The sequence below is a fragment of the Acomys russatus genome, chromosome 4, assembly GCF_903995435.1.
Source record: "Acomys russatus chromosome 4, mAcoRus1.1, whole genome shotgun sequence".
Lineage (NCBI taxonomy): Eukaryota > Metazoa > Chordata > Mammalia > Rodentia > Muridae > Acomys > Acomys russatus.
The window spans coordinates 10,112,751-10,137,646 of record NC_067140.1 but is presented as its reverse complement, the minus strand read 5'-3'; the positions used below and the strand labels follow the sequence as shown (position 1 = coordinate 10,137,646).

Here is a 24,896-nt window from a genome sequence, read left to right as displayed (position 1 = left end):
GGGGATATACACAATTCAGTGATGTTGTGTTGCCTAGCATTTAAGGCCCTAGGTTCAATCCCTAGTACAGTAGGGAAATGGGGAGTGTAGGGCAACATGGTATTTAGTCTACAAACAGCCATGGCGTATTGTAAGGCCTAGTGGTATCAGAAAAGATGTTGTATTTGAGAAGTTTACAAGGCTCAATACACAGTATAAGGTGAAGGCAAATCACAAGGGAAAACAGCAGAGGAAGGCAACCAAAGGCTGCTGGAGAACTACTATGCACATTAGAAGGAAATGAGAACCTTGCAAAAAAAGATGAAAAGGCATGGAGGAGTCAAACTGTTTTTAAGAAGGGCTAGCTGCAGAGTGTGATTTATCTCAGCTCTCAAACACAGCTCTAATGCTTGGGTGTCACTATTCTGGAAACGTCAATTAAGTCAAACTAGGCAATAACTGCACTTTATTACTTTCAAATGTTTGTCTGAGTTAGTGTCTTGCACTATGTAGCCTAGACCTGGCCTCAATCTTGTGGTCATCCTCCTGCTTTAGACTGTTGCAACGCTGACATTACAGGTGTTGGTCTACCATGCTCACCTAGTGGTTGCTGTTGTTTAACCCCCAACCCTCACCCAGGCATCCTTAGTGATTTCTACATGTACTAACATTTAGAAAAAACATGTACTAACAATTACTGAAAATAAAAGAATAAAATCATTGGCTGTAATAATTCTCCTCTCAATTCTAATAGTTTGTGTGTACATATTTTGAGGCATTGATAATACTACAGAAACTATACAGAAAATAATTGTTATGTCTTTCGTATCACCATGAAAAGTGTTTCCATAGCCTTGGCAATATTCTTTGCTCTCCAATCTATTTTGGTAGATAAAACTATTAGCTGAACAATTGCAAGCTGAAAATGCACAAGCAAAACTCGATTCAAATGCTGAGATTAATATTAAGAGTAAATAAAATGCAAACTAATATGACTATGTGATAGGAAAAAAAAAACAAAATGGGTACATGATTTGGGAAGAAATGTTCTCATAAGAGAAAACTTAACTGGTTATTTTAATGATTCATAAAAAACTTGTTTCTGGCTAGGTGGTGGTGGCACACCTTTAATCCCAGCACTCAGAAGAGCAGAGGCAGGTGGACCTTTGTGAGTTAAAGGCCAGCCTGGCCTACAGAGCTACTTCCAGGGTATCCAAGGTTACACAAAGAAACTATGTTTCAGAGCCAGGCGTGGTGAAGCACACCTTTAATCCCAGCATTTGGGATGCAAAGGCAGGCAGGTTGCTGTGGGTTCAAGGCCAGCCTGGTCTACAAAAGCAAGTCCAGGGCAGTCAAGGCTACACAGAGAAACCCTGTCTCAAAAACCTTTAAAAAGAAAGAAAGAAAGAAACCATGTTTCAAAACACCAAAGCAAACAAAAACCAACACTTATTACAAAAGGATATAAATATTGTCTTTAAGTTGTCTGCTGACAATAAGACAAATTAGTGAAATAGTTTTGAAACATCAAGTTTAAAATGTAAATATAGCTTTAAAATCTAGGAATCAATGACACCAAATCACTTTACCAAGGTAATCTCTGCATGTTTGACTAAGCAGTCTATTACAATAGATCTATCTATACTTTAGTTGTTATGAACTGTATTTTTTTTAACTGCTTGCTTTGTTTTTTTAGATCTAAACAATCTTATCCCAAGTGAGGCCTGACTTATCAAAGCATTCTCTTCAGCAAATACAGTGTCTTGCTTTGCTACCCGTGCTGTTGGCTTCACCTAGAGTTGATACCTACCCATGGAAGCCGGATCAATTCCCTATTGAATGAGGCGCTCTGTTGGTCAATCCTTACCTGTTGCTATGCTTAGACTTTTCCCGGTCCTTCTCCTTCTCCTTCTTGTGCTCTTTATGCCTGTGTTCTCGATCTTTGTGTTTATCTTTGTGTTTGTGAGAATCTGCAACCATAAGAGACAAGTTGGTCACAAGGAATCATAAGTTATCTTTTGCCTGCCCACCTTAACAAACAGCTATAGAAACAGAAGTCAAACGCCAAAGTGGCCACAAAAGAACATCCTACTGGAAGGAAGATTTTACAAAGACGCTCCATTGCCCTGCCTCAAATCCAGGAACATATGAATGAGAAGGAAGCAAGCAGCCACTAAGCTGCCTCCATGGTTTCATTTAGCTTCCATTACATAGATGTCCTGTAATTTACAACTCACGTGGTGGATATTTGCTTTTAAATGAAGTAAAATAAAATTGCCACGTCACATAAAAATGTACTTTTAACTTTATAGGAAACCGCTAAACTATATATTCCTAAGTGATGGACTATCATATATTCCCATGAACTATTATTAGAGTCCTAAGCTGATGCAAATCACTAGCAACATCTAGAATTATCAGGCTTACCGTTGTTTCTCTTTAAGGCAAAGCTATGCAGCTATGTACATCAGGCTAGCCTCAAACTGAGAGATCCATTCTCCTGAGTACATCACAATGCCTGGCCAACATGATCTTTATTACCTTAAATTTTGCTACTCTACAAAGTGTATATATTGTGATGGCTATAATAAGAATAACCCCCATAGACTCATATGTTTGAATGCTTAATCATCAACGAATGGCATTATTTGAAAAAGTTAAGAGGTGTGGCCTTATTGGACAAAGTATGTCACTAGAGTGGGCTTTGAGGTTTCAAAAGCCAACACCAGGCCCAGGGTTTCTCTCTTGGCCAACAGATCAGAATCAGGATGTAGCTCTCAGCTACTTCTCCAGCACCATGCCTGCCTACTGCTTCCATGTTCCCTAAACCTCTGAAACTATAAACAAGACCCCATTTAAATGCTTTCTTTTATAAGAGTTGTATTGATCAAGACATCTCTTCACAGCAAAAGAATAGTGACTAAGACATATATACTGCCTCACTGTGTTTTTTAAAATGCTTCACACATATATGCCTGCATATATGTAAATCCACTGTGTGTGTGTGCGGGCGCGCATGCATGCGTGCGTGCGTGCGTGCTGGGTCCCTGTAGAGGTCATAAGAGTACTGGATCCTCTGGAACTGGAATTGCAGATATAAGCCGCCATGAGTGCTGGAAGCCAAACCTAGGTCCTCTACAAGAGCAAGCGCTCTTAACCACTGAGAGAGCCTCCTCAGTGTGGTTTTTAATTCCTGTTTTTCTAATGATTAAATGATTGTTTAAAGAACTGTGCTTATTGACTATTAATACTACAGTTTCTCCCACTGCAGTATTTGTGTGTGTGTGTTTGGGTAAATGTGTGTACATTATTACTGAGTCATACAAGTTCTGTCATTTCCCCCCCCCCCTTTTTGGGGGGTCTGGTTTTTCAGGATAGGGTTTCTCTGTATAGCCCTGGCTGTCCTAGGACTTGCTCTGTAGACCAAACTGGCCTTGAACTACTCACAGGGATCCACTTGCCTCTACGGGGTCTTTATATATTTCTGGGATGCAATTTTTTGCCCAAATGTATTATGATACTGTGGATATTTTCTGTTAGTCACGGGATTGCTGTTTTGGATAGATACCCCCAACCTCAAACATCCAAGTGTTGGGGATTACAAAAGTGAACTATCATAATTAAATTAGCCATTTTTCAAAAACAGATTTATTTTAATTTATGTACATAGGTATTTTGCTTGTATAGACATCTATGTACCATGTGTATGCAATGCCTTTGTAGGCCAGAAGAGGACATCAGATTCTCTGGAACTAGAGCTGCAGATGGTTGTGAGCCTCCATGTCAGGGATGGGAGCTCATAACTGCTAAGTTATCTCTGCAGCCACCATAACCAGTTTTAAGAAACTTACGTTTTAAATGTAGTAAAAATTGATTTAGTTAATTTTTCTGTAAAATTTTAGTAAAAATTGATTTAATCAATTTTCTCTTGGAATGAGCTTTGCTTACTAAAACATTATTGCTCTTTACCCCCTCTAATTCTCTTAGAGGTAAGGGCTGGGGTTCTTTGTTTTGTTTTGATGTATGTTGATTGTATAAAATAGTAAGATCTGTTATTACATTGTCTCTCCCCCACTTTTTGCTAGGGTAACTATCACAGTAGTACTAGGGAAACTAGCAGAGCTACCGACATCCTAGGCATTATTAAAACATTTCAACATGCATATAAAGTACTTTGATAATAATATTCCTTCATTATTCATTCTTATCCCCACTTCCACTGGTTCCCTTCCTAGTCCCATTTCTTGTGATGTCTTTTTAAGAACACATGAGGGAAATTCACAATACTGTGTATTCTGAATCTGGCTTATTGCTGTGTACATATATCCCAACTCTGGAAAGACAGAGACAGACCCCTGGAACTCCCAAGTCAGTGAAAAATTCTATCTCAAAAATATACAGTAAAAAGAAGCTGGAGAGAAGTTTCAGTAGATAAGAGCGCTTGCTGCTCTTTAAGACATGACAACAGTTCAGTTCACAGCACTAACGTTAGGGGCAGCTCATAGCCTCCCTTAATTCCAGCTTCTGGAGATCTAACACCCTCTTCTGGCCTCCAACGGCATCTATTCGCATACATATACACAGACAAATAATAAAATAAACCCTTAAAAAATAAAGCAGAGAGAGCCTGATGAAAACATCTGATGCTAGCTGGGCATGGTAGTGTACACCTTTAATGCCAGCACTTGGAGGGCAGAGGCAGGCGGATCGCTGTGAGTTTGAGGCCAGTCTAATCTACAAAGTGAGTTCAGGACAGCCAAGGCTAACACAGGGAGATCCTGTCTCAAAATACAAAAACAAGAACAAAACACAAAACAAAAGACATCTGATGCTGCCCTGCAAATGTCTATCTACCCTCCCACACACTTCTACAAGTAAATGTCAGTATACAGCACCCAACATTAGCTCATAAAGGCACTGGAACTTCCCTCTTGCTCTCTTTTTCTGGTGGAAACCAGCTAGCTACCACATTAGAAACACTCAGACACATGTGGTGGGGAACTAATGCTTCCTTCTAACAGCCACATGAAATTATCTTGGAAGTGAATCCTCACAGCCCAATTTAGCCTTCAGATAACTCTAGGTGACATGCAATTTTTATGAAAGAGATTTTTTTCATTTAATGAATTCTTGAATTAGCCTCCCAAGAAGTTGAGACTATGGAGCAAGTGACACTACATCCAACTTAAGTCTACTAAATTTGTAGTAGCATGCTTCATAATAATAATATTATATATAAATTAAGTATTGCTGCCGGGTGGTGGTGGCGGCTAACTCCTTTAATCCCAGTACTCAGGAGGCTGAGACGGTGGATCTCGTTGTTCGGGAACAGCCCGGTCTACAAATTAAGTCCAGGATAGCCAAGGCTACACAGAAAAAACAAAACAAACAAAAGAAAAATTAAGTGTTGCTGACCTGCAGCAAAGTAAGTGATATTTGACATAACTGAGTGTCTATTCTATACCAGGCCCCAAGGAAAGAGAAAAATTAATATTTGTAAGATCATGCCCTTAGTTCTAAGAACTCCCTCCCTTTCCAATCCTTTATGTTTTGCTACTATGTAAAGGAAGAAAATGAGCCTAATTCCAAGAGAGAAATTGTATTAAGGAGACAAAAAATTTGGGATTGGGGCTAGGGATCAAATGCAAAGTCTTATTTTACACTGTTAACTGTTTTCTTATTGAGTTATGTCCCCAGCCTTTGAGTTTCTCAAAGAAGGTCTTGTTGCTAAGCTGTCTGAAGAACTCAAGATCCTCCTGCCTCCACCTCTTGAATACTAGGATAACAGACCTTTGCCACCATACTAGGTGCCAAAAGTTTAACAGATAATATTAGCCTAGGGTCAGAGTGCTCTACTCTAGGATGACAGCTGCTTCAATCTGAAAAAGAACAGAAACCATACTTAAGGGAAGCTAGTTGAAATGCCATGTGTAAGGGGGGTGGGGGGAACAACCCAGAAAACACACACATACAAACATGCACACAACAGTGATAGCAAAGAGATTAAGAACAATGGAAAAAATCAGGACAATAGAAGCACTTGATGGGAAAAGAATGTAGAGGAAGAGGAGGTCAGGAAAATTCTCTTAGATCCTAGTAGTTGGAAGAACAAAAGGCCCTAATGAAAACAGAAAGCTGTGCTCAAATAGTGAGACTTTATTTGCTAACTGAAGCCAAGTATTTAAGGCAATGGTGGGGGAACCTTGACCAAGTCCGTGGTCAGAGGAGGCAGTAAGTAAAAAGCAAAGCGAGCTCTATCATGCATGGTGAAAACACTGTTTGTAGAGAATATACTAGTGCCTTTAAAGATTAATTATACTTCCTGGGATTTGTCAAAGAATAGATATTGTTAAAATACTTGTAAAAATAATTGTGACACTCCAAGTACCTGTCAAGTGCAAAAAGGACTGCAATAAATTTAACTGACAGCTAAGAAAAGTAGCAACCACTATGTACTATATCACCATAAAACCTTATTTACTGTGAATTTAGTCACCCAATGGCTTGTATGTATGTATTCTGCTTGAGCCCATGCAAAAGCGCAAGCCTTTATATGCATAGGCACCACCTGTTTCAATTCTTAGCATTTGAAAACTCTAAATGAAACCACAGAAAGAACCCTAAAGTCTTCAAAAAAACAGAAGTGTGTAACAACTATTTCACTGTCAATTAAATAAAATTACTCTAGAAAGACACATTAGTAAATGAATAGCTAGAAAACACCAGATATTACTATTATTATTATTATTATTACCCAAAGCATGCCTCCTTGAAGTTGAAAGGGCTTTTAAGCAAAGAAACTTGTAGGTCCTGAGTTCAGTTCCCAGCACTCATGTTGAGTGAACTCACAACTGCCTGCAACTCTGGCTCTGGATTCCAAGGGCACACACATACACACATTTAAAAATAAAGCAGAAAGAAACAAACTTCCAAATGATAAAGATAGTCCATCTTTTTCCCACACTAGGAACAGCTTCTGGTTAGCACTATACAGGATTTGATGTTTAATGAGCACAGGAAAAGGGATTCTTAGCATTACCAGATTCAGGATTATGTTGTGAGGGCTAATTTACCACCATTACATGTACTCTCAAGTCCACACCCCCCTACTAAAGACTAATCAGATGACTCTATCTTCAAAGAGTTTACGATACAATCATGTAATTAATGAACAAGAGAAAGATACATTAAAACAGGAGCCAGCAACATGCAGACTCTCAACATGTGACCAACTTTTAAATATTTATTTATGTATACAGTGCTCTGCATGCCCACCTGCAGGCCAGAAGAAGGGATCTGATCACATTACATACAGATGGCTGTGAGCCACCATATGGTTGCTGTAAATTGAACTCAGGACCTTTGGAAGAGCAGACAGTGCTCTTTACCTCTGAGCCATCTCTCCAGCCCCCATGTGGCCAATTTTAAAGGAAAGGAAATATACACATTTCAGCAAAGGTAATCGCTAATCTTTACTAGATACACACTTTGCTTAAAATGACATTTTAAAAAATAAAGTATGCCTAGTTGGTGCACACAGTTCTTGAGACAGGAGAATCCTACAATGTCTAATCAGCTCATGTGTTCCACCCCTTCTTTTACCCACCAGTGCTACAATTAGGAGTTTAACCTGAAGACGTACCTCCAAGATGTCTCTAGACTCTACAGTCTAGAAACAGAATGAATGGATGACAACAATGCTAAGGGTTTGAAAAACTCCTGAAACACAAGTGGCAGGTAAAGGGAAGGAATCAGAAGGCAGACTAACACAAGGGACACAAAAGAATGAAGAAATTAAGTCTATTCTGAAAAATTGTAACAGAATTCCTATATTATCAACTTTCAAAGAGCAATTTAATTGTATTGGTGCTATTACCTGTTTGAATGTCTTGCTGCTGTTATATTTCTATGTTTATTATTGTTTTGTGTTTCTAAGTTACTTTCCTCTTTCTACTAGGTAGATCTCAGGTGGAAGAAACAGTGAAATATCTTCATCAAATAAATCTTGACAAAATTTGACCTACTGGAAAAGAGAATCTCTCAAAGTTGATCTAATCTCAAGATGACAATAAAGCTAGAGATTTGTAAGCCAAGTCCCCTCTAGCATCACCTGGCCAAATAAAACCTTCTTTTCCATATGAAAATCAGACATATGAATTATATGAGAAAGAAAGCCAAACTCAGAAAACATTTTGCAAAACCTTAGAATAAGATGGATGAGGCAAAGTATACCTATTGTCCCATTAGCTACTCAGAAGCTGAGACACAAGATTGAAAAGATTGAAACCAAAGGTTCCCTGAGTAGACCTCCGCCTCAAAAGAAGGAGACAGAATATAAACAATCATAGGCAAACCCTACCACAGAGCTCCGAAAGAGGCTAGAGAAAACAGACTTGCTCTACAGCTAAAAATATCAAATTCTTGTTCTATCTTTAATGTATGTCCTTGGATGCAAACTGCTTAACTTTTTTTCTTTCTTTCTTTCTTTCTTTCTTTCTTTCTTTCTTTCCCTTTTTGGTTTTGAGACAGGGTTTTCTCTGTGTAGCTCTGGCTATCCTGGACTCACTTTGCAGACCAGGCTGGCCTCGAACTCACAAAGATTCACCTACCTCTGCCTCCTGAATGCTAGGTTTAAAGGCGTGCACCACCACACCTGGCTTAACTTTGGCACTGGAAAGACAGGCAGGCAGATCTGAGTTGAAACCAACCTAGTCTACAGAGAGAGTTCCAGCACAGGTGGGGCTACAAAAAGAAACCCTGTCTCAGCACTCACCACCCAAAAGAGAAGGCAGCATAGAAAAGCTCTCAGGAGCTTCGCATCTCTGCTCATTATAAACTTGGCATCTGTGTACTTGGTAAAAGTGCTCCTTTTTGATAGATGAAATAATAGTTGGGGCTCATATGTGTATGAATGAAGTTAACCAACTAAATAGATTTCAACAGAATTCCTGGCTAATTTCTAAGAAATTACAAGCGTACATCATTTAATCATCTTCATTATTTAGTTATATAGACCTGAATTGAGCTTAGTCATTGCATACAAGTTAAGAGTTCTGGCTCTATATGTGGACTCAAAGCAGCAATCATGCCCTAGGCACCTTATCTGATAGGGCAACACTGGATAAAAAGGTGCTTAATTTTTCTTTCCTGCTGGGTGTAGTGGCCCACACCTTTAATCTCAGCACATGGGAGGCAGAGGCAGGTGGATTGCTGTGAGTTGGAGGCCAGCCTGGTCTACAAAGCGGAGTCCAGGACAGCCAAGACTACACAGAGAAACCCTATCTTGGAAAAAAATTTTTTTTTCTTTCCCTACACTGAGATCCTGAAAAAGACTAAAAACAAAACAAACCCCACAATTTTGGCCTCTTCTAACAATCCTACATCTAGAAGCCTGAGGGAGGAATTCCCCCAGGCTGGTCCAGGGAGATGGCTCAACATGCGCTAGTGCTATACACACCCAGAGAACTCTCTATATAAAAGACCAGATCCATTGGCAGGCACTGTTATCTCAACACTCCTATGGCAAAACAGTGGCAGAGATAAGAGCATCACCCCTAGAAGCTTAAAAGTCAGCAACAGCTGGGCTGGAGAGATGGCTCAGTGGTTAAGAGCGCCACCTGCTTTTCCAGAGGTCCTGAGTTCAATCCCAGCAACCACATGATGGCTCACAACCATCTATAATGTGATCTAACACCCTCTTCTGCAGATAAAGCACTCATATGCAATAAATAAAATAAATAAATCTTTAAAAAAGTCAGCAACAGCAACAAGAAAAGGGGTCCCACCTCAAGGTAGAAGAGAACCAACTCCTGAAAGCGGTCCTCTCATTTCCATAAACACACAACACACATGCTCTATGTGCATACAATTTGTTTTCAAAGACATCACCAGTTAAAATTCGTTGTGCAGTACATGCTTGCATTATTTTAGCTGTAGTCAGTAGGTGGCCACCTAACAAAGTAGCCAAGCCTATTCCTCTTTAAATGCAGTCAAAGATCAATCCAAGCATAAACATTCACACTTTCTAAGAGGAAACAGGTTGGGGTGTGTGGAACCGACTCAATGGCACTACTGTATTTGCCTAACATAGCAATTCCATCTTGTGGAGGAGGGATGCTAAAGAATCAACAAACAGTAATAATTATAAAACCATTTCACAACCTTCAAGACTTTAAGGTAATCAAATCAAGGCCATAAAAGCAGAGACAGACAGAGAGAGAGAGAGAGAGAAAAGGAGTGCGCGTGCGCTTTCTGGAACAAAGAAGGGAACTCTAAGCCATGATTGAAGCCAGACTCTACACCAACTTTTCTTGGTAGACTTTTGAGATTTTTATTTATAGTAGCTATATAACAGTATGACCTCCCTCCTTCAAGGTGCAATCAGTGTAGGAAGGAGTTATGCTATCAAAAGCTGCCTTCCCCAAGAAGGCACACACTGTATAACTTTTCTTCAAGAAAATCACTATTCCTCTTTAACATACAAATATATACAACCAGCTCACAAAATGGATATTGGAGCAACAGTGATGGCTCTTAAATGTAATCTCAGGAGGCAGAGATAAGTGGACTGAGCATCGGAGGCCAGCCTTTGATACTTAATAATACCTTGTCTCAAAAAAGACAATAGTTCCCTCCTGGACTTGGTGGCACATGCCTTTAACCCCAAAGACTGGTGGATCTTTGGGAGGTGGAGGCTAGCCTAGTCTATATAATGTATTCCAAGCTAGCTGGTGTTACATAGCAAGACCTTGTCCCCGCCCCAAAAAAATATAATAAAATAAAGTAAAAAACAAGGACTTTAGCAGTGGTTCTCAATCTGTGAATCACAACTCCTTTGGGGACTGAGCAACCACTTTCCAGGGGTTGCATATTATATCAGATGTTTATCTTACAATTCATAACAGTAACAAAATTACAATTATGAAGTAGCAATAAAATAATTTTAAAGTTGAGGGGTCACTCAATATGAAGAACTGTATTAAAGGGCTGAAGCATTATCAACACTGGCTTAGAATGTAGCTCAATGGCAGAGCAATTTGCCTATCATGTACAAGGCCTTGGTTTTGTTTCTCAGTACCACAAAACAACATAATAGACAATGAAACCAACTGACAGAACAAACTGATTATTTTTTTAAAGACGGCATTTATTGCCTACTATTATAAAGCTTACTTGTATCTTCCTCCTGTGGAATCACATCCCCAATGCTGGAGTTTACACAAAAATCAACATTATACTTAATACTATGCACTTGTATTTTCTAATGCTTTAAAAGACTTTTTGTTTAAGACAGATAATGAACTGGTCTCTAGTGATAAAGACTGACATCCTGGAGTGTGGTCATTTATCAGAAATGTGTGAATCTCCCCAGGAACTAACAAGCCTAAAAGCTTATTGTCATTAGTAGGAAAGAACAGTGAAAAAATTCCATTCCCTCTTTCCAACTGTCTCGATTCACACTTTAAGAGTGCTGGCTTCTGCTCCATCTTTTTTTTTTTTTGGTTTTTCGAGACAGGATTTCTGTGTGTAGCCTTGGCCATCCTGCACTCACTTTGTAGACCAGGCTGGCCTCAAACTCACTGCGATCTGCCTGCCTCTGCCTCCGAAGTGCTGGGATTAAAGGCCTGTGCCACCGCCTGGCTTTGTGTTTCTAATCTCTACGTAATTTACTCAAGTGTCTGTCAGTGGCCTCAGCAGCCAAGGTTATAATGCCATTTTGTTTCAGCAGATGAATATGTCTTAGCTAATTGTGAGCACAATTATTTACAAGCTATTGCCTACACTCAACATAGGCATGCGAAGGGCTCTAAGAAAACAAACCGGACAGGAAGGAATAGCTCTAACCTGTTTTTACTAAGAGTTAACATGCCAGATACAATCTTAAGATTCTCTATAATTTATAGTGCAGTATTTATAGTATTGTTAACTCTAACAATGTGAGCATACTTGGTACAGGTAACATGCTAGAAGCTTAGAATTTCAAATGAAGTCATAAGCAAACAGTAACCATTTTAAAAGATATTAATCCATGAAACTAGATTTAAGCCAATCTATTTTGCCAAATATGAAATACACATAAACTAGTTCATAGGGACACTGAGATAAAATAAGAATTCATTCTATCCAAAAGACTATAAATTTTCTCTTTTAGCACTAGAGGGAAAGCAAAGAATAAGTGATAAGTTCTCTTAGCGCATCATCTACAATAAAGCAACGTAAGCATATAGGTGGGAAATCCATTTAAACTTTGCAATACACTACTCACACTGGTCTTCAGATTTCTTGAAAAGTTACAAGAGACCCAAACATCTTTTGCAAGCAAAATATAAGCCTTAATCTCTTCGGTTGTGTCTGTATTTTATTTAGAGTTGTGCTGTCCAATATGAAAGGATTCCACCACATGTGACTAGTTTAAATTCAATAAAATAGGAAAGGCTGGGGAGGGAGGCAACACTACCTTGCAGGTTGGTGTCTTGCAACATTGTAGCTGTTCCTGGGCATCTGCTATACCAACTACCAGCTGCCATGAGCCAGCCTGGTAGACTACACTAGCCAAGTTCTGAGCGTGAACTATGAGCGGCTCCATGCCAATGAAAGCCAGGTGCCCAGGCACAGATGGAGTTCTTACAGCAGGCCAGCCTCTCACACTCTGACATGACACACTATTGAGGATAAATATCTGCACCACAATAGAAAGCAGCAGGTACAGCTGCTGCACTTCAGTTCTGCCACCAGCAAAGATGCCTTTGTGTACTCAGGGAGCACAACGTAACTGTGAAGCCCGGCTGTGTCATGGCCCTGGAGCCCTTACATAAAAGCACAGTGCCACCTACCAAGATGGGCAGTGACATGCAGAAGTGTTCATTAGGTGGCACAGCTGTCCCATGTCACAGTTGGGGCTAGATACCATGTGACACAGAAGGTGAGAGGAATCAAGAAAATTGCTCAGTGGGATAATAGAGAATCTGACTGACAAGAGACTGAAGGGACCTGTGGTGGTAGACAAGCTGGTGCGTGGTGAGAAGCCAGAAATCCCTTTAGGAAAACAACCCTCAAATCACTGTGACAAACTAAGACCCTAAAGAAGGGTCTTTCATCTCAGCTGATCAACTAAAGACTCCTCAAGAATACCTACCATATGGTTCTAGGGACATAGCCCATACCTGTGCCCTTTCCCCTTTGGGACTATTGATCAAGGAGTGTATTTTCTTCCCTGTTAAAAGTCTGATATGGCTAACATACTGGACAGTACAGAATTGGATTTTCCTAATCTAGAAAGTTGGAAGCAAAACATTCTACTGTGTGACCTCTTCAGCATAGTTGGCAATTGAGAATTCCTTTGTGTTGACTCCCTACATAGCATTCTAACCGACCCATTGAAGCTGAGGCATCTTTCCTACATGCATGCTCTACAGAATTGGGCCATTGCTAAGTGGACTACTTCTGCACAACGTCCCTGGAAAGTCAAAGCCTGAGTCTGCAGAAGATATTCACCCTTAGGAACAATGAATCCCATCTGTACTAACTCATCCTTTTCTTCTAAGAACAATGCTTAAAGTTAGACTGTTTTATTCTTGCCTCCATCCACGTTTCTGTAGTATGACTCATTTTCACACAGACATCCCCGCACTGCTTCTCCTTTTCTAGGAGGTAGACTCATCTAACCTGGACATTTATGTTCTCAGGCCAGCTCAATTAGGGTTAAGCCCATTCCTGCAGGCTTCGCTTCCATTAACTGAGTGCTCAATGGCTAAGTAATAGGGAAAGTTAACTTCCAACCTGCCTATAATATACAGGTGTCCACAGCTTAGTCTAAACTGCCTTTGATTCCATTGGCCAGGGGCCTCAAATGGCCCCAAATCTGTATTTTGTCTAGCCATAAAGGCATTAAGGTGTTAATGTTTCTTTATCTCATTGCTGATTCCACCAACATGGCTTTCTTTGAGGTATTATGATTAGAGCGTTCAAGCCATGCTGTGGTCCACTAGGGAATTTAGCAAGACATCGGAACACATTCCTCAAATTGCCCGTGCTCTGGAAAGCCCTTCCTCACTAGGAATTATTCAGTATCACAGCCTTACAGAAGCGCAAACACTGCACAAGTCATGACACCCCAGCCATGGAGCTTTGTGAGGGCAAAAAGAGAGAGAAAATAAAAACATAGCTTTAAGCAGCCAAATTACTACAAAACTAGTTTTAGGCTTTGTACAAATAAATGTCAGGTCAAGTTCTATAAAGAACTTAACCAGAAGATTATGATGATCTGCCAGTTTATCTTATTCTTGTCAACAATTTGATACAGGGGATATGTTCGTACCAGGCCTAGTTGTTTACTTCTTTGGGTTTTTGTTTTCTTTTGCTTTTATTTTTGTTGGAAGACAGCATTTGGCTTTGTGGCCCAGATTGGCTCAAAGTTGCATACCCCTGCTTCTGCCTCCTAAATACTGGGGCTACAGACATCGCTCTCAAATTCATGGATAAGAACATTAGGGTAAGTTGTGACATGTTGAAGGTTACCTAGCTAAGAGTTGATCTAAGACAATCTAAACTCCACAGCCTAAAAGTATGAGGCTCAACAAAGTCGAACTTCAAATCTGGTTGTACTCCACAAGCTTTGAAACATCAGTATGCATCAGATCACCTAGAATTCTGCTTAAAACTTAGATAGCTGAGACTCCATTTCAGAATCGGAGTGCCATGGGTCTAGGCAAGGCCCAAGAAATTCTATTTCCAACAAGTTCTCAGGAAATGCTAATGCGCTGATCAGGAAACTATACTCCCACACACTCCACTCATAATCTCCCACTTAAACCAACACCATTACTAGATGAAGACCCCAACTAATTTAATGACCCATAGACTAGATTTCGGTATTTTACTGTTTACTTAAAGCCCTCTCCTTCACCACTGTAGGACTGGAGAGATGGCTCATCAGCTAAGAGTACTTGCTGTTAACCCAGAGGATCTGAGTTTGGTTCCCAGCATCCACATGCAGTAACGTCAGTTCTGGGGTATTCTACATCCTCCACTGGCCTCAGAGGGCACCTGCTCACACATGGCATGGATGGATAGACATAAAAGACAGACAGAAACATAAGTAAAAATAATTATTTTTAAAAAATAAAGCAAACTCTAGTTCTCTGAGCTCTAGTCAGTTATCCCATGCAAAAAGAAAACCAAGATTAAATGGCTTTATAAAAATGGAAACAGAAGGAATAGGATTCTGGTAAGACATAGCAAAAGCCACTCATTATCTCTATTGAGGTAAATCCTCAATGAATGAATTTATCCTTTTTAAAATCTATTATTATTATAATTTATTCACATTGCATCCTGATTGTAATCCTCTGGCTCTTATCTTCCTATTCCCACACTCCCTCCCCCTTTTCCGTTAAATTCCCCTCCCTAGACCTTTTGACAGGTGGGGTCCTCCTCCCCTACTACAGCCTATCAAGTCTCATCTGCATAGCCAGTATCCCCTTCCTTTGTGTTTCCAAAGTTTTTTGGGTTTTGTTTTTAAAGCAGGACCTCAAATTATATAGCCAAAAAATGGCCTTGAACTCCTAGTTCTCCTTCCTTGGCCTTCATGTACTGACATCATAAGCACACACTACCTCACCTGGTATGGCTACTTAAACTAGAAGTGAGTTGGCAGTGAGGTTTTACAAATGTACACTGGGGGAAAAAAAAAAAATCAATGTTCTGGTCTTTAACCACTGAGAGAGGGAGAAGTAGTTTCTCTGAGAAACGAACCCCCTTAACTGGGTATCTATCACAAACTGGTCAATACAACATACAGCATTAAGATTCACCTTCCTAGCCTGGCAGTGGTGGCACACGCCTTTAATCCCAGCACTAGGGAGGCAGAGGTAGGTGAATCTCTGAATTTGAGGCCAGGTTGGTCTACACAGTGAGTTCCAGGACAGTTAGGGCTGTTACAGAGAAACTGTGTCTCGGAAAAACAAACAGACAAATTCGTCTTCCTGGTTTTTCCCAAATATTTTAAGAACCATTTTTCCATGGCAAAACCTTTCGAAGGCTTTAAGGATTTCTTAAAACTGGACCCCATTCATTAATCTCCACAGTTACTATGACCTACTTTTAAGTGAGTATTAATTTTATAGTCTGAGCCTATTGCAATCATCTTCCTGATCAAAGGTCTATGGTCTATTAAGATCTATTAGGTGTAATTTAATGGACACTAGTGTACCATTCCTACCTGACTTGTATTTCCTTTAAGTAGTAGTTTAAAAAATAAAAATTCAAAACAATTCAATATTCAGCATTAATTACTTATAAGCCACTGTGGAAATGTCTGTCCCCAAAACACCTATCCTCTCATATAACTAATAATATGCACTCTACTACAAATTCTATAATATAAGCTTCAATTAAGGGGTTGTTTTTTGTTTTTTGTAGTACTGGAGACTAAACCTGGAGCCTTGCACATCCTAGGGCTAGTGCTCTACTCTGCGCTGTATTGACTGCCATTTTTTATTAGACAGAAGATACCCTGGAATGAAGACTACAAGACCACTCAGTTGTGTATAGGAGGCAGAGTAGCAGAGAAGGTGTAATGGTTATGGTACGCAGCACAGGAGCACCTTATGAGGGGCAGGGTCTGTTTCTCTCCAAAGCATACTAGGGGCGAAAGGGAGTGAATGAGCAGACACAGAGAAATGAAATTTGGGAGAGCAAAAGAAGGAGCAGCCACCAGCACCATGTGGTACTCTGAGCCATCAGGCTTAAGCCCTTATATCTGAGAGAGGCGGCTAGATCTCTGAGCACAGAGCTATTCTAACTGAAGACCATAGGAGTCAGTCTAGAGATAAAGTTTGCATGAAGAGGTGTACTGTCCCTGTTGCTAAAACTGGCTCAGAAGACCTTGACATGCGGGAAGCAAGGGTTGCCTAGTTCTTGCTCTTAAAAGATAAGACATCTCACAGAGCGTAGTGGTGCATACTTTTAATCTCAGCACTTGGAAGGCACAGACAAATATATGAGTTTGGAGGCAGCCTGTTCTACAGAGTGAGTTCCACGACAGCCAGAGATATGTAGATAGTACTGTCTCAAGCAAACAAAACTGGGGGCTATGATGGCTCAGATGGCAAAGGCCTGTGCCCACAAGGTGGAAGAACTGATTCTGGCAAATTGTCCTTTGACGACATGTCACTGTGGCTTTAAAGACACACACACAAATCCCACTCAAAAACGCAAGTACACACACAAAACAAATATTATAAAAACAAAACAAAACAGGAAGCTGTTAGAATTAAAAAATATCAGGCTAGTGGTTAAGAACACTAGCTGCTCTTTCAGAGGTCCTGAGTTCAATTCCCAGCAACCAGATGGTGGCTCACAACCATCTATAATGGAATCTGATGCCCTCTTCTGTGATGCAAACATAAATACAAGTTGAGTACTCATATGTATAAATAAATAAATCTTTAAAGAAAAGAGATTTTAAAAAAGAATTCAAAAATATCTCTTAAAAGTTTCAAGATGGTATGAAGAGGTGAAAAAATGGTAGAAACGTGATTATTCTAAAAAACAAGACAACAAATTAAAAATGAGTACAGGACAACCAGAGCTACACAGAGAAACCCTATCTTGGGGGGGGGGGGAGAAAGAAAGAAAGAAAGAAAGAAAACAAACAAACAAAAATAAATAAATAAATAAAAACGAGTACCTACCAAAAAGAAATAAAAACTAAAGTTGCCTCTTCACCAAAATTTCGAGATGGGAAGTAACAGACAATTAACTCAAAATTTGCTATGGGAAATCTAAGTAATTATTTTAATCTGTATGTACCCCAGAAATATTATTACCACAAATAACAGTGACACCTGTTTGAAAGCATGTATTTAGGATATTTCTTAACAAACGGAACAGATGCCATGTTAAATAATACCTACTTACAAACTATGAGACATTTCCTCTAACACTACCAAAACACTCTAGTATCTAAATGGGTTTCTGCTTTAAATGTTTGTGTGTGTGCTTCTCTCCACCCTTCTTTATCATTCCCTTCTGAGTGTCAAGGCCCACACTGTCGGCACAGCACACTACCTGCACAGAGACAGTCAAGGCCCACACTGTCAGCACAGCACACTACCCGCACAGAGACAGTCAAGGCCCACACTGTCAGCACAGCACACTACCCGCACAGAGACAGTCAAGGCCCACACTGTCGGCACAGCACACTACCCGCACAGAGACTGTCAAGAGGAAGTAGAAGAGTAGAGTTGGGAGGGGAAAAAAAGCTAATTCTTCCAAATTAGTGTCTTCAGTGTTAAAATCCCTTATTTCAGCTATTGCCCTGAAGCCACAGAAATATAAAGGTGATTCTCAAACTTCAGACTTACAAAAAATGAAAATAAGAGACAACACCTGCTTTCCTACTTAAGGTAAACATAATCTGAAGTCTTCCCTTAAACACAATACTCCATTGACTCTTAAGTCTGAAACCTCTAAACTTGACATCTTAAGGTAAATTCTTGCCAGATACAGTGGCATGCACCTGTGACCCCAGCACTTAGGAAGGCAGAGGCAGTCGCATCTGTTTGAGGCAATCTGAATTCGAGGCCAGCCTGGTCTACAAAGTGAGTCCAGAACAGTTAAGGCTACACAGAGAAACCCTGTCTTGAGGCGGGTGGAGGCGGGGTGAATTCTCAATTGTTCAAATGCCTTAGATTTGCAAAGTTGGTAGATTAAAAGTAATCAAGGAATCAGATAAACCACAAGACACAAAGTTTCATTCAAGGACATCCACTTCTAAATGCCAACAAATAGATTGTTTTACTATTCCTTCAAGCTATTTTCTTCTTTTTCTAAAAAAATTAAAAAAACAAAATAAAAACAACAAAGACTTCTAGGTTTGACACCAAATAGTTATTACCAGTGTTTATAGTCTCAAGGTAAATTACACCTACATTCAAAGTAATTACACTTGGACTCCATTTCAAAGTGAACCTAGAACAGTCCAAGTCCATCATAGTCTCATAGGAGAAAGATGTTATCCCTCACACAACACACTTCTGGGGAAATGACTGGTTTGAAGAAAGTCAGTTAACTTGGCATCAGAAATGTCAAAAGTTACTGAAGATCTGTAATGCATATTATGCACTCATGCCCAATTAATATGAAGAATAGAATTTCAGAATAATGTGGTCTTTGACAAAATAATCATTTCCCATGCCACAATCAACGTAAGATAACTGTTGCTATAAAATACATATATATACATAATTTTCCTAACATGTACAGATTGAAAATGCAGACATATTGCAAACAAACAAAAATCTTACAGCCTAACTTTGGTGTGTGTGTGTGTGTGTGTGTGACACACACACACACACACACACACACACACACACACCTATAAAAAATCCCTGTCACTCAGCGGGGTGCAACGGCACACACCTTTAATCCCTGCACTGACCTAGGCAGAGGTCAACCTGGTCTATGAAAGGTATCCAGGATAGCCACTGTCACACAGAGAAACCCTGTCTCAAAAAACAAAACAAAACAATCCCTGCCACTCATACAAGTAGCTATTTCACTATACCCAGAGTAAATCAGGATTTTTCAAACTTTCAAAATCAATGGTTTTTATGCTGACAGGAGAAAGACTCGACTTTCCTGGCCCTGTGCTTTAAGTTTTAGGGACCAACTCTGGGTTGTGAGTTTCCATTTTGCACCACCTACTTACCAAAGAAAAGAAGTTAAAGGGTTACAAACATTACCCAGTTTTTTTCTTTTAAACCTTTAGTTTGTGGGGGGGGGGGGGCTAATTTTTTTTTTTTTTTTTTTTTAGTAACTCGTAGATTTTCTTGTTTTACCAGAAATACTCAGGCTGAAATTTGTCTGTGAGATCTGATATGCTCCAAGATACCAGCAGCTTACTAATTTCAAAAGGCCATCAAATAGTCTGGCTAAAGAGTAAAAATGCGTCCAGACTGAATCTGAAGATTTCTAGATTTCATTTGGAGACGACCAGTTTCCAGCTTTAAAATGTGATGCACATTCTCAGAGCCTTCTCATTGCCTGTCCCAACTCAAATCCAACACAAAAGCACAGCTATTAGAATCAAATCAATTCTCCTCATCCACTAAGCCTACCCAGAGTGCACACGTGTCACCAAAGTATTCTACTTTGCTTCGGGGGAGAGGAGGGATCTCTGTAACTCCAAAAACTTCTTCAGGTTCTTGAAACAGCACCTTAAGCTGATGTTATCAACGGCACATCGAGGCGTCCTGCGCAACACTGTAATAATGACTCAGCCTCACTATGGTTAGTGCTACTGACAAAGGGAGTCTATTTCATTCAGGTGAAAAGGAAGTCTGAAGTACGGGCTGTGCTCCTAGCTCATTGCTGATATCTTAAATACAAATATACTACACAAATAACATTTTCACAGCAGTTGAGTATGGCCCAGAATGGCCTAAATTTCACACAAAATGTAAGCACTATAAAAAAAAAAAAAATGAGCTTCACAGTGGGGGGGGGATCTTTTACATAGCATTCAGGCAAGCAAAATGAGGGATAATGTGGTTTTACCCAGTGAACTTGCAACTAATGTGTATAATTGTTCAGGCTCACTTAATGTAGTGTTTAAGTAAATATCCTCTCACTGTAAGGATCAATTAAGAAGCCAGGGTATTAAAAACTAGTTTTTTTTTTAAAGTTGTCTTTTCATATTTATTTGATTAATCACTAGTAAAAGTGTATTACTTGATAGAGCAAGCAGTTACTGACACTAAATCTAGACAATACCCACAAAGGCGATCACTACAGCGTCAGAACCTTAGGGCAGTAGGTACACCCAGGGGCTTTTCTCTTCAATATTTTGGTAAAAAGTAAGTGGCATGCCATCAATACTTCTCTTTCTCCTTTTAACTGTTCTATACCTAACAGTAAACTTCATAACAATATCATCCCTACTACATACATGGAGGCTAGGTTCATGGCTTTAGTGTGAACTCAGTTTAGTCATCTATCAGATGGAGATAACAGGGTCCCCCCCAAAGAATAAATTAGATGATCCAAGAAAAAGAGTTGCATTCAAGCTTGACAGTTAAGTGCTCAATAAATACTAAATATCATTGTTTGAAAATATAAATGTATCTTGAAAGTTAACACAGGCCGTTTAACTCACTCTCTATAAAAATGCACAGGTAACATACCCAGCTCATAATCATGCACATATTCAATAGCTCCTTTATATTATCTAGATGAGAACAATGAAAGTTAAACGTGAGGAAAAAGGCTCAATTTTGTTTCATTGTAATGTATCTCTTACTAGGCCCAATTAAAAAGCGAATAACTTTGATATTAAATCCCTACCTTCCTGCTGAGCTGAAAGCCACTTCTTACGTTCGCACCCACCACATCCTCTTTGCCCTCTTCCCAAAGAGGTTTGTCCGTACTTGACGGCTTTCTAAATTGAAGAGGCCTCAGCTCCCTCCTCCAAAAGCCAAACAGGATGGACAAAGACTCCTAAGACACAATCCACCCCTGACAATTCTCAGCACCTAGTCTTATACAACACACAGTCTCCTCTGAGAAATTTCCCCACCTCCAGATAAAATTAAGCCCTTTATGTTCTTAAAGCATTTTGGGTACACATACACTCCAACACCTACCTGGTAATTAACTAATATGACTCCCCAACAGGCTGAGTTGAGAGCAAGACAGAGATGTGGTCACAGTTTCAATTCTAGCACTAAGCACATTATCTGGGAAATATGAAGTGCTCAAGCAAGGCTGTTTTGCCTAGATTCTCTCCTGACTAAGTGCCATCTCTCTTTGGATGTCCTACTTCAAAATATAAACCTATGACTGCTTTTAGTTGGGCAGGCCAATACCATGGGCTCTGTGGCTTCTACCATTGACTCAATTCCCCAGAACCCAAACTCAATTGAACAGGATCATCAACCATCAAAGTTAATGGGAATTTCCAGTATACCACAATAGGATTGCTGCAAAGTCCATAAGTGTGAGCTTCTTACAGGGGTGGTGAGAAGGAGACACACACCAACATATTCTTCCCTGGGTAACTTTAGTGGAAATATTTTAAAACAAATGACTGTAAAGGGCTCAAAAAAGCATAAGGATGTGGGGGAAAGCTAGTTAATGCTTGATTCCTGAAAAACAACAGCTTCTGAGAAGAATGAACAGGAAGACAGGAGTCGGGGCTGGCCACTCTTTGTTTCAATAAAGTCTTCTTAAAAAAAAAAAAAAAAAAAAAAAAAAAACCTCCCTATAGCCCCAAAGAAAAGGCCAGAAGCATACCATGTCCAAATGAGCAACTAGGCAGTCTATTCTCAGGACACTAAACTGTGTCTCTAAAACAAACTGCCTTAGGAACCCTACCCACAATACAAAAATCTATCACTAATACTTTTTAAAAAAAAATTTTTAAAGAAAATCAATATGGTCAAGTCCAACACTCACACTAGGTGACACACAGACAACTTGAAAACTTTTTAAAGGAGAAGTTATCTTTGCAAAGAACACAACTTGGGAAAACAATCCCCAAATACAAAGAACTCCACAAAAGGTGGCTTTAGTTTTCAGAACCATAATTGCTATCATTAACATCTCACCATTAAAAAATGGGGGGGGGGGCAAAAACACAAAATTCCAGCAGCTGCCTAAGGGAATCTTTCATTCTGGAAGCAGAAAAAAGGCAAGCAAACATGAAGCAGAAGGTGGAATAACTTCCAATATAAAGTTCTATTATTTTTTTTTTTTTTAAAGTAATTCAGTCTCTGAGCCTTCCTTCTCGGGTGAGGTCTGTGATTTATATGGCTCTGCTCTGCAGAAAGCTCTTTCTGGGCAGCTCAAGGAAGGAGCCGAGGGAGGGAGAGAAAAGACACAGGCACAGAAAGGAGAGGAGAGAGAAAAAGAAAATGGCGCAGAGACTAAGTCCCGACCGTCGACAAGGCGACTTTCCCGGGAAGAATCCCGGCGGAGAAAGGCCGCCCGAGACTCAGCGACGGGCGACACGGGGTCTCCGTTGCCCCCTCTGGGGAAGGCCGTGATCTGGGGGCGCTGGGACCCCGGGAAAGGGGGTCCAGAGGCGGCCCGATGGGAACAATGGGGCCGGTGAGCGAGGAACCGGGACTTAGTCTCTGGGACGCCATGTCTGTCCTCTGCCCGGCTCCGGCCCGGCGTGGGGGAGGCAGCCAGCGGCGTGTTGGGGGACACTCGGGGTGGGGCGGGGGCGGAAGGGGGGACACACTCACCATTCAATCGGAAATCCGCTTCGATCTGTGGAAAGAAAAGGAGGGAAGATGAAACAACCGGCACATGAAGCCCCGGGGGCTGCGGGCGGAGAGCGCGCGGCCAGGGGGCCAGGCCCACCCGGCGCCCCGCAACCCAGAGCCCCCTTGAACGGCCTCCCCAGGCCTGCCACCCCCCGCCCCAACTCCAACTTGACGGCTCCGTCCGGGGTCGGGCCATCCAAGCGGCTCCAGCCGGCCGCCCCTCGCCGCGGACCCGGGCCTGTCAAGGCGGCGGCGGCCGGGGCTGGGGCCGGGAGCCCTGCGGCTGGCGGCGAGGCCGGGGTGGGGGGCGCCGGCGGGTCGCACCTGGGAGTCGTTGTGGAGATGGTCCCCGCTCATGTCGGCCGGCGGGAGAGCGCTGCTGCGGTCTCAAAGACAGCGCCGGGGAAGAGACGCGGACGGACGGTCGGAGCGGCCTGAGCAGGCGGACGGAGCTCCCGAGAGGCACGAGTAGACGGCGGCGACAGCCACGGGCCCGAGACTCCCGGGACAGCGGAGGAGGAGGAGGAGGCGGCGGCGACGGCGACGGCGGCAGCGACGGCGACGCTGACAGACTGCCGGGCGGGCCGGCGGGCGGGCGAGCGGCGAGCACAGACCCCAGCGGTTGTGTAACAGCCTAAGTTCGCATTTCCCCTCACTGCGCCTGCGCGGCCGCTTTTAAATGGGACGTCGGCGACGTCAGAGCTCGTGGAAACAAGGCTGAGGGTTGCGGCGGGTCTCTGCGAGGTCTCCAAGGCAGAGCCGGTTTTGCCTGGCAAGTCCCGCCCTTCATTTGCATACGGGCTTGACTCCGCCCACCCCCTGCGTTCCGCCTAGCTCCCGGCTCTCGTTCTCGGGAGGCGGTACGCCGGTGTCTAAGGCAGTGCGCAGGCGCAGCGCGGCGGACACCGCCTCTCAGCCCCGGGACAGCGGCGCGGCCACGTGGTAGGCCTTTGAAGGCCACGGCGGGACCCAGCTGAGCTGGGCTGGGTCCGAGTCTCCTAGCGTCTGCATCTCTGGAGCCAGAGAAGTTTGATCCGTGCAGACCTTGGCTGCCAGGATCTTAGTTCACCAGCGGCCCTAAGACGGTTAGCTGGAGTCTCCTCCCAGCCTTTGTCCAGACCTCAGACTTGTAGATTCCTTCACACACTTTTTTTTAAAAATTGTTTTAATTTTCCAATCAGGTTTAGCTCCAGTTTACAGACTCATACATGTAGCCCTGGCTCACAGGTACCCTACTGCATTCGTTCTGTCTACAAATATTTACTGAGCATCTACTGTGAGCCAGAAATTATGCTGATGTGAGAGGGTTGATGCTCCAGACCAAAGGGAATTGGACCCTCAGATAAATGGATCCTGGTTCTATCCAGGGCTGTACACCAAGCATGCTATTGGAAGAGAGGTAAGGAGAGAGCTACCCTTTAGGGAGCAGCAGACTCTAAAGTTTGTCCTGAATCCTCACAGGCCTAGGTGTGGACCTCCTCCCCTTACCAAGCTGTCACAGGGATAAGTGACTTGCAGTCACCCTAGTAACATCAACACTTGGATGCCTCACTAACACGTCCTGGCCTCAACTCATCTACACCCTGGCTCAATCCCCAGCACAGCAAAATACCAATAAAAATTGGAAGATGTGTGTAAACTCACCGA

At 41.6% G+C, this 24,896-nt stretch overlaps 1 protein-coding gene across 2 annotated transcripts in view; it reads right to left on the bottom strand.

Annotated features, from left to right (window-relative positions):
- Positions 1-23,796, bottom strand: part of Top1 (DNA topoisomerase I) — a 90,074-nt gene extending 66,278 nt beyond the window's left edge. For both annotated transcript variants that reach the window (XM_051143707.1, XM_051143708.1), the window contains exons 1-3: positions 23,574-23,796; positions 23,229-23,253; positions 1,847-1,949 (exon numbers count right to left, since the gene is read on the bottom strand). In XM_051143707.1, coding sequence (XP_050999664.1) covers positions 1,847-1,949; positions 23,229-23,253; positions 23,574-23,606 — 161 coding nt within the window. In that variant the 5' untranslated portion in view covers positions 23,607-23,796. The remainder of the gene's footprint in view (positions 1-1,846; positions 1,950-23,228; positions 23,254-23,573) is intronic.
- Positions 23,797-24,896: the final 1,100 nt, after the last annotated feature.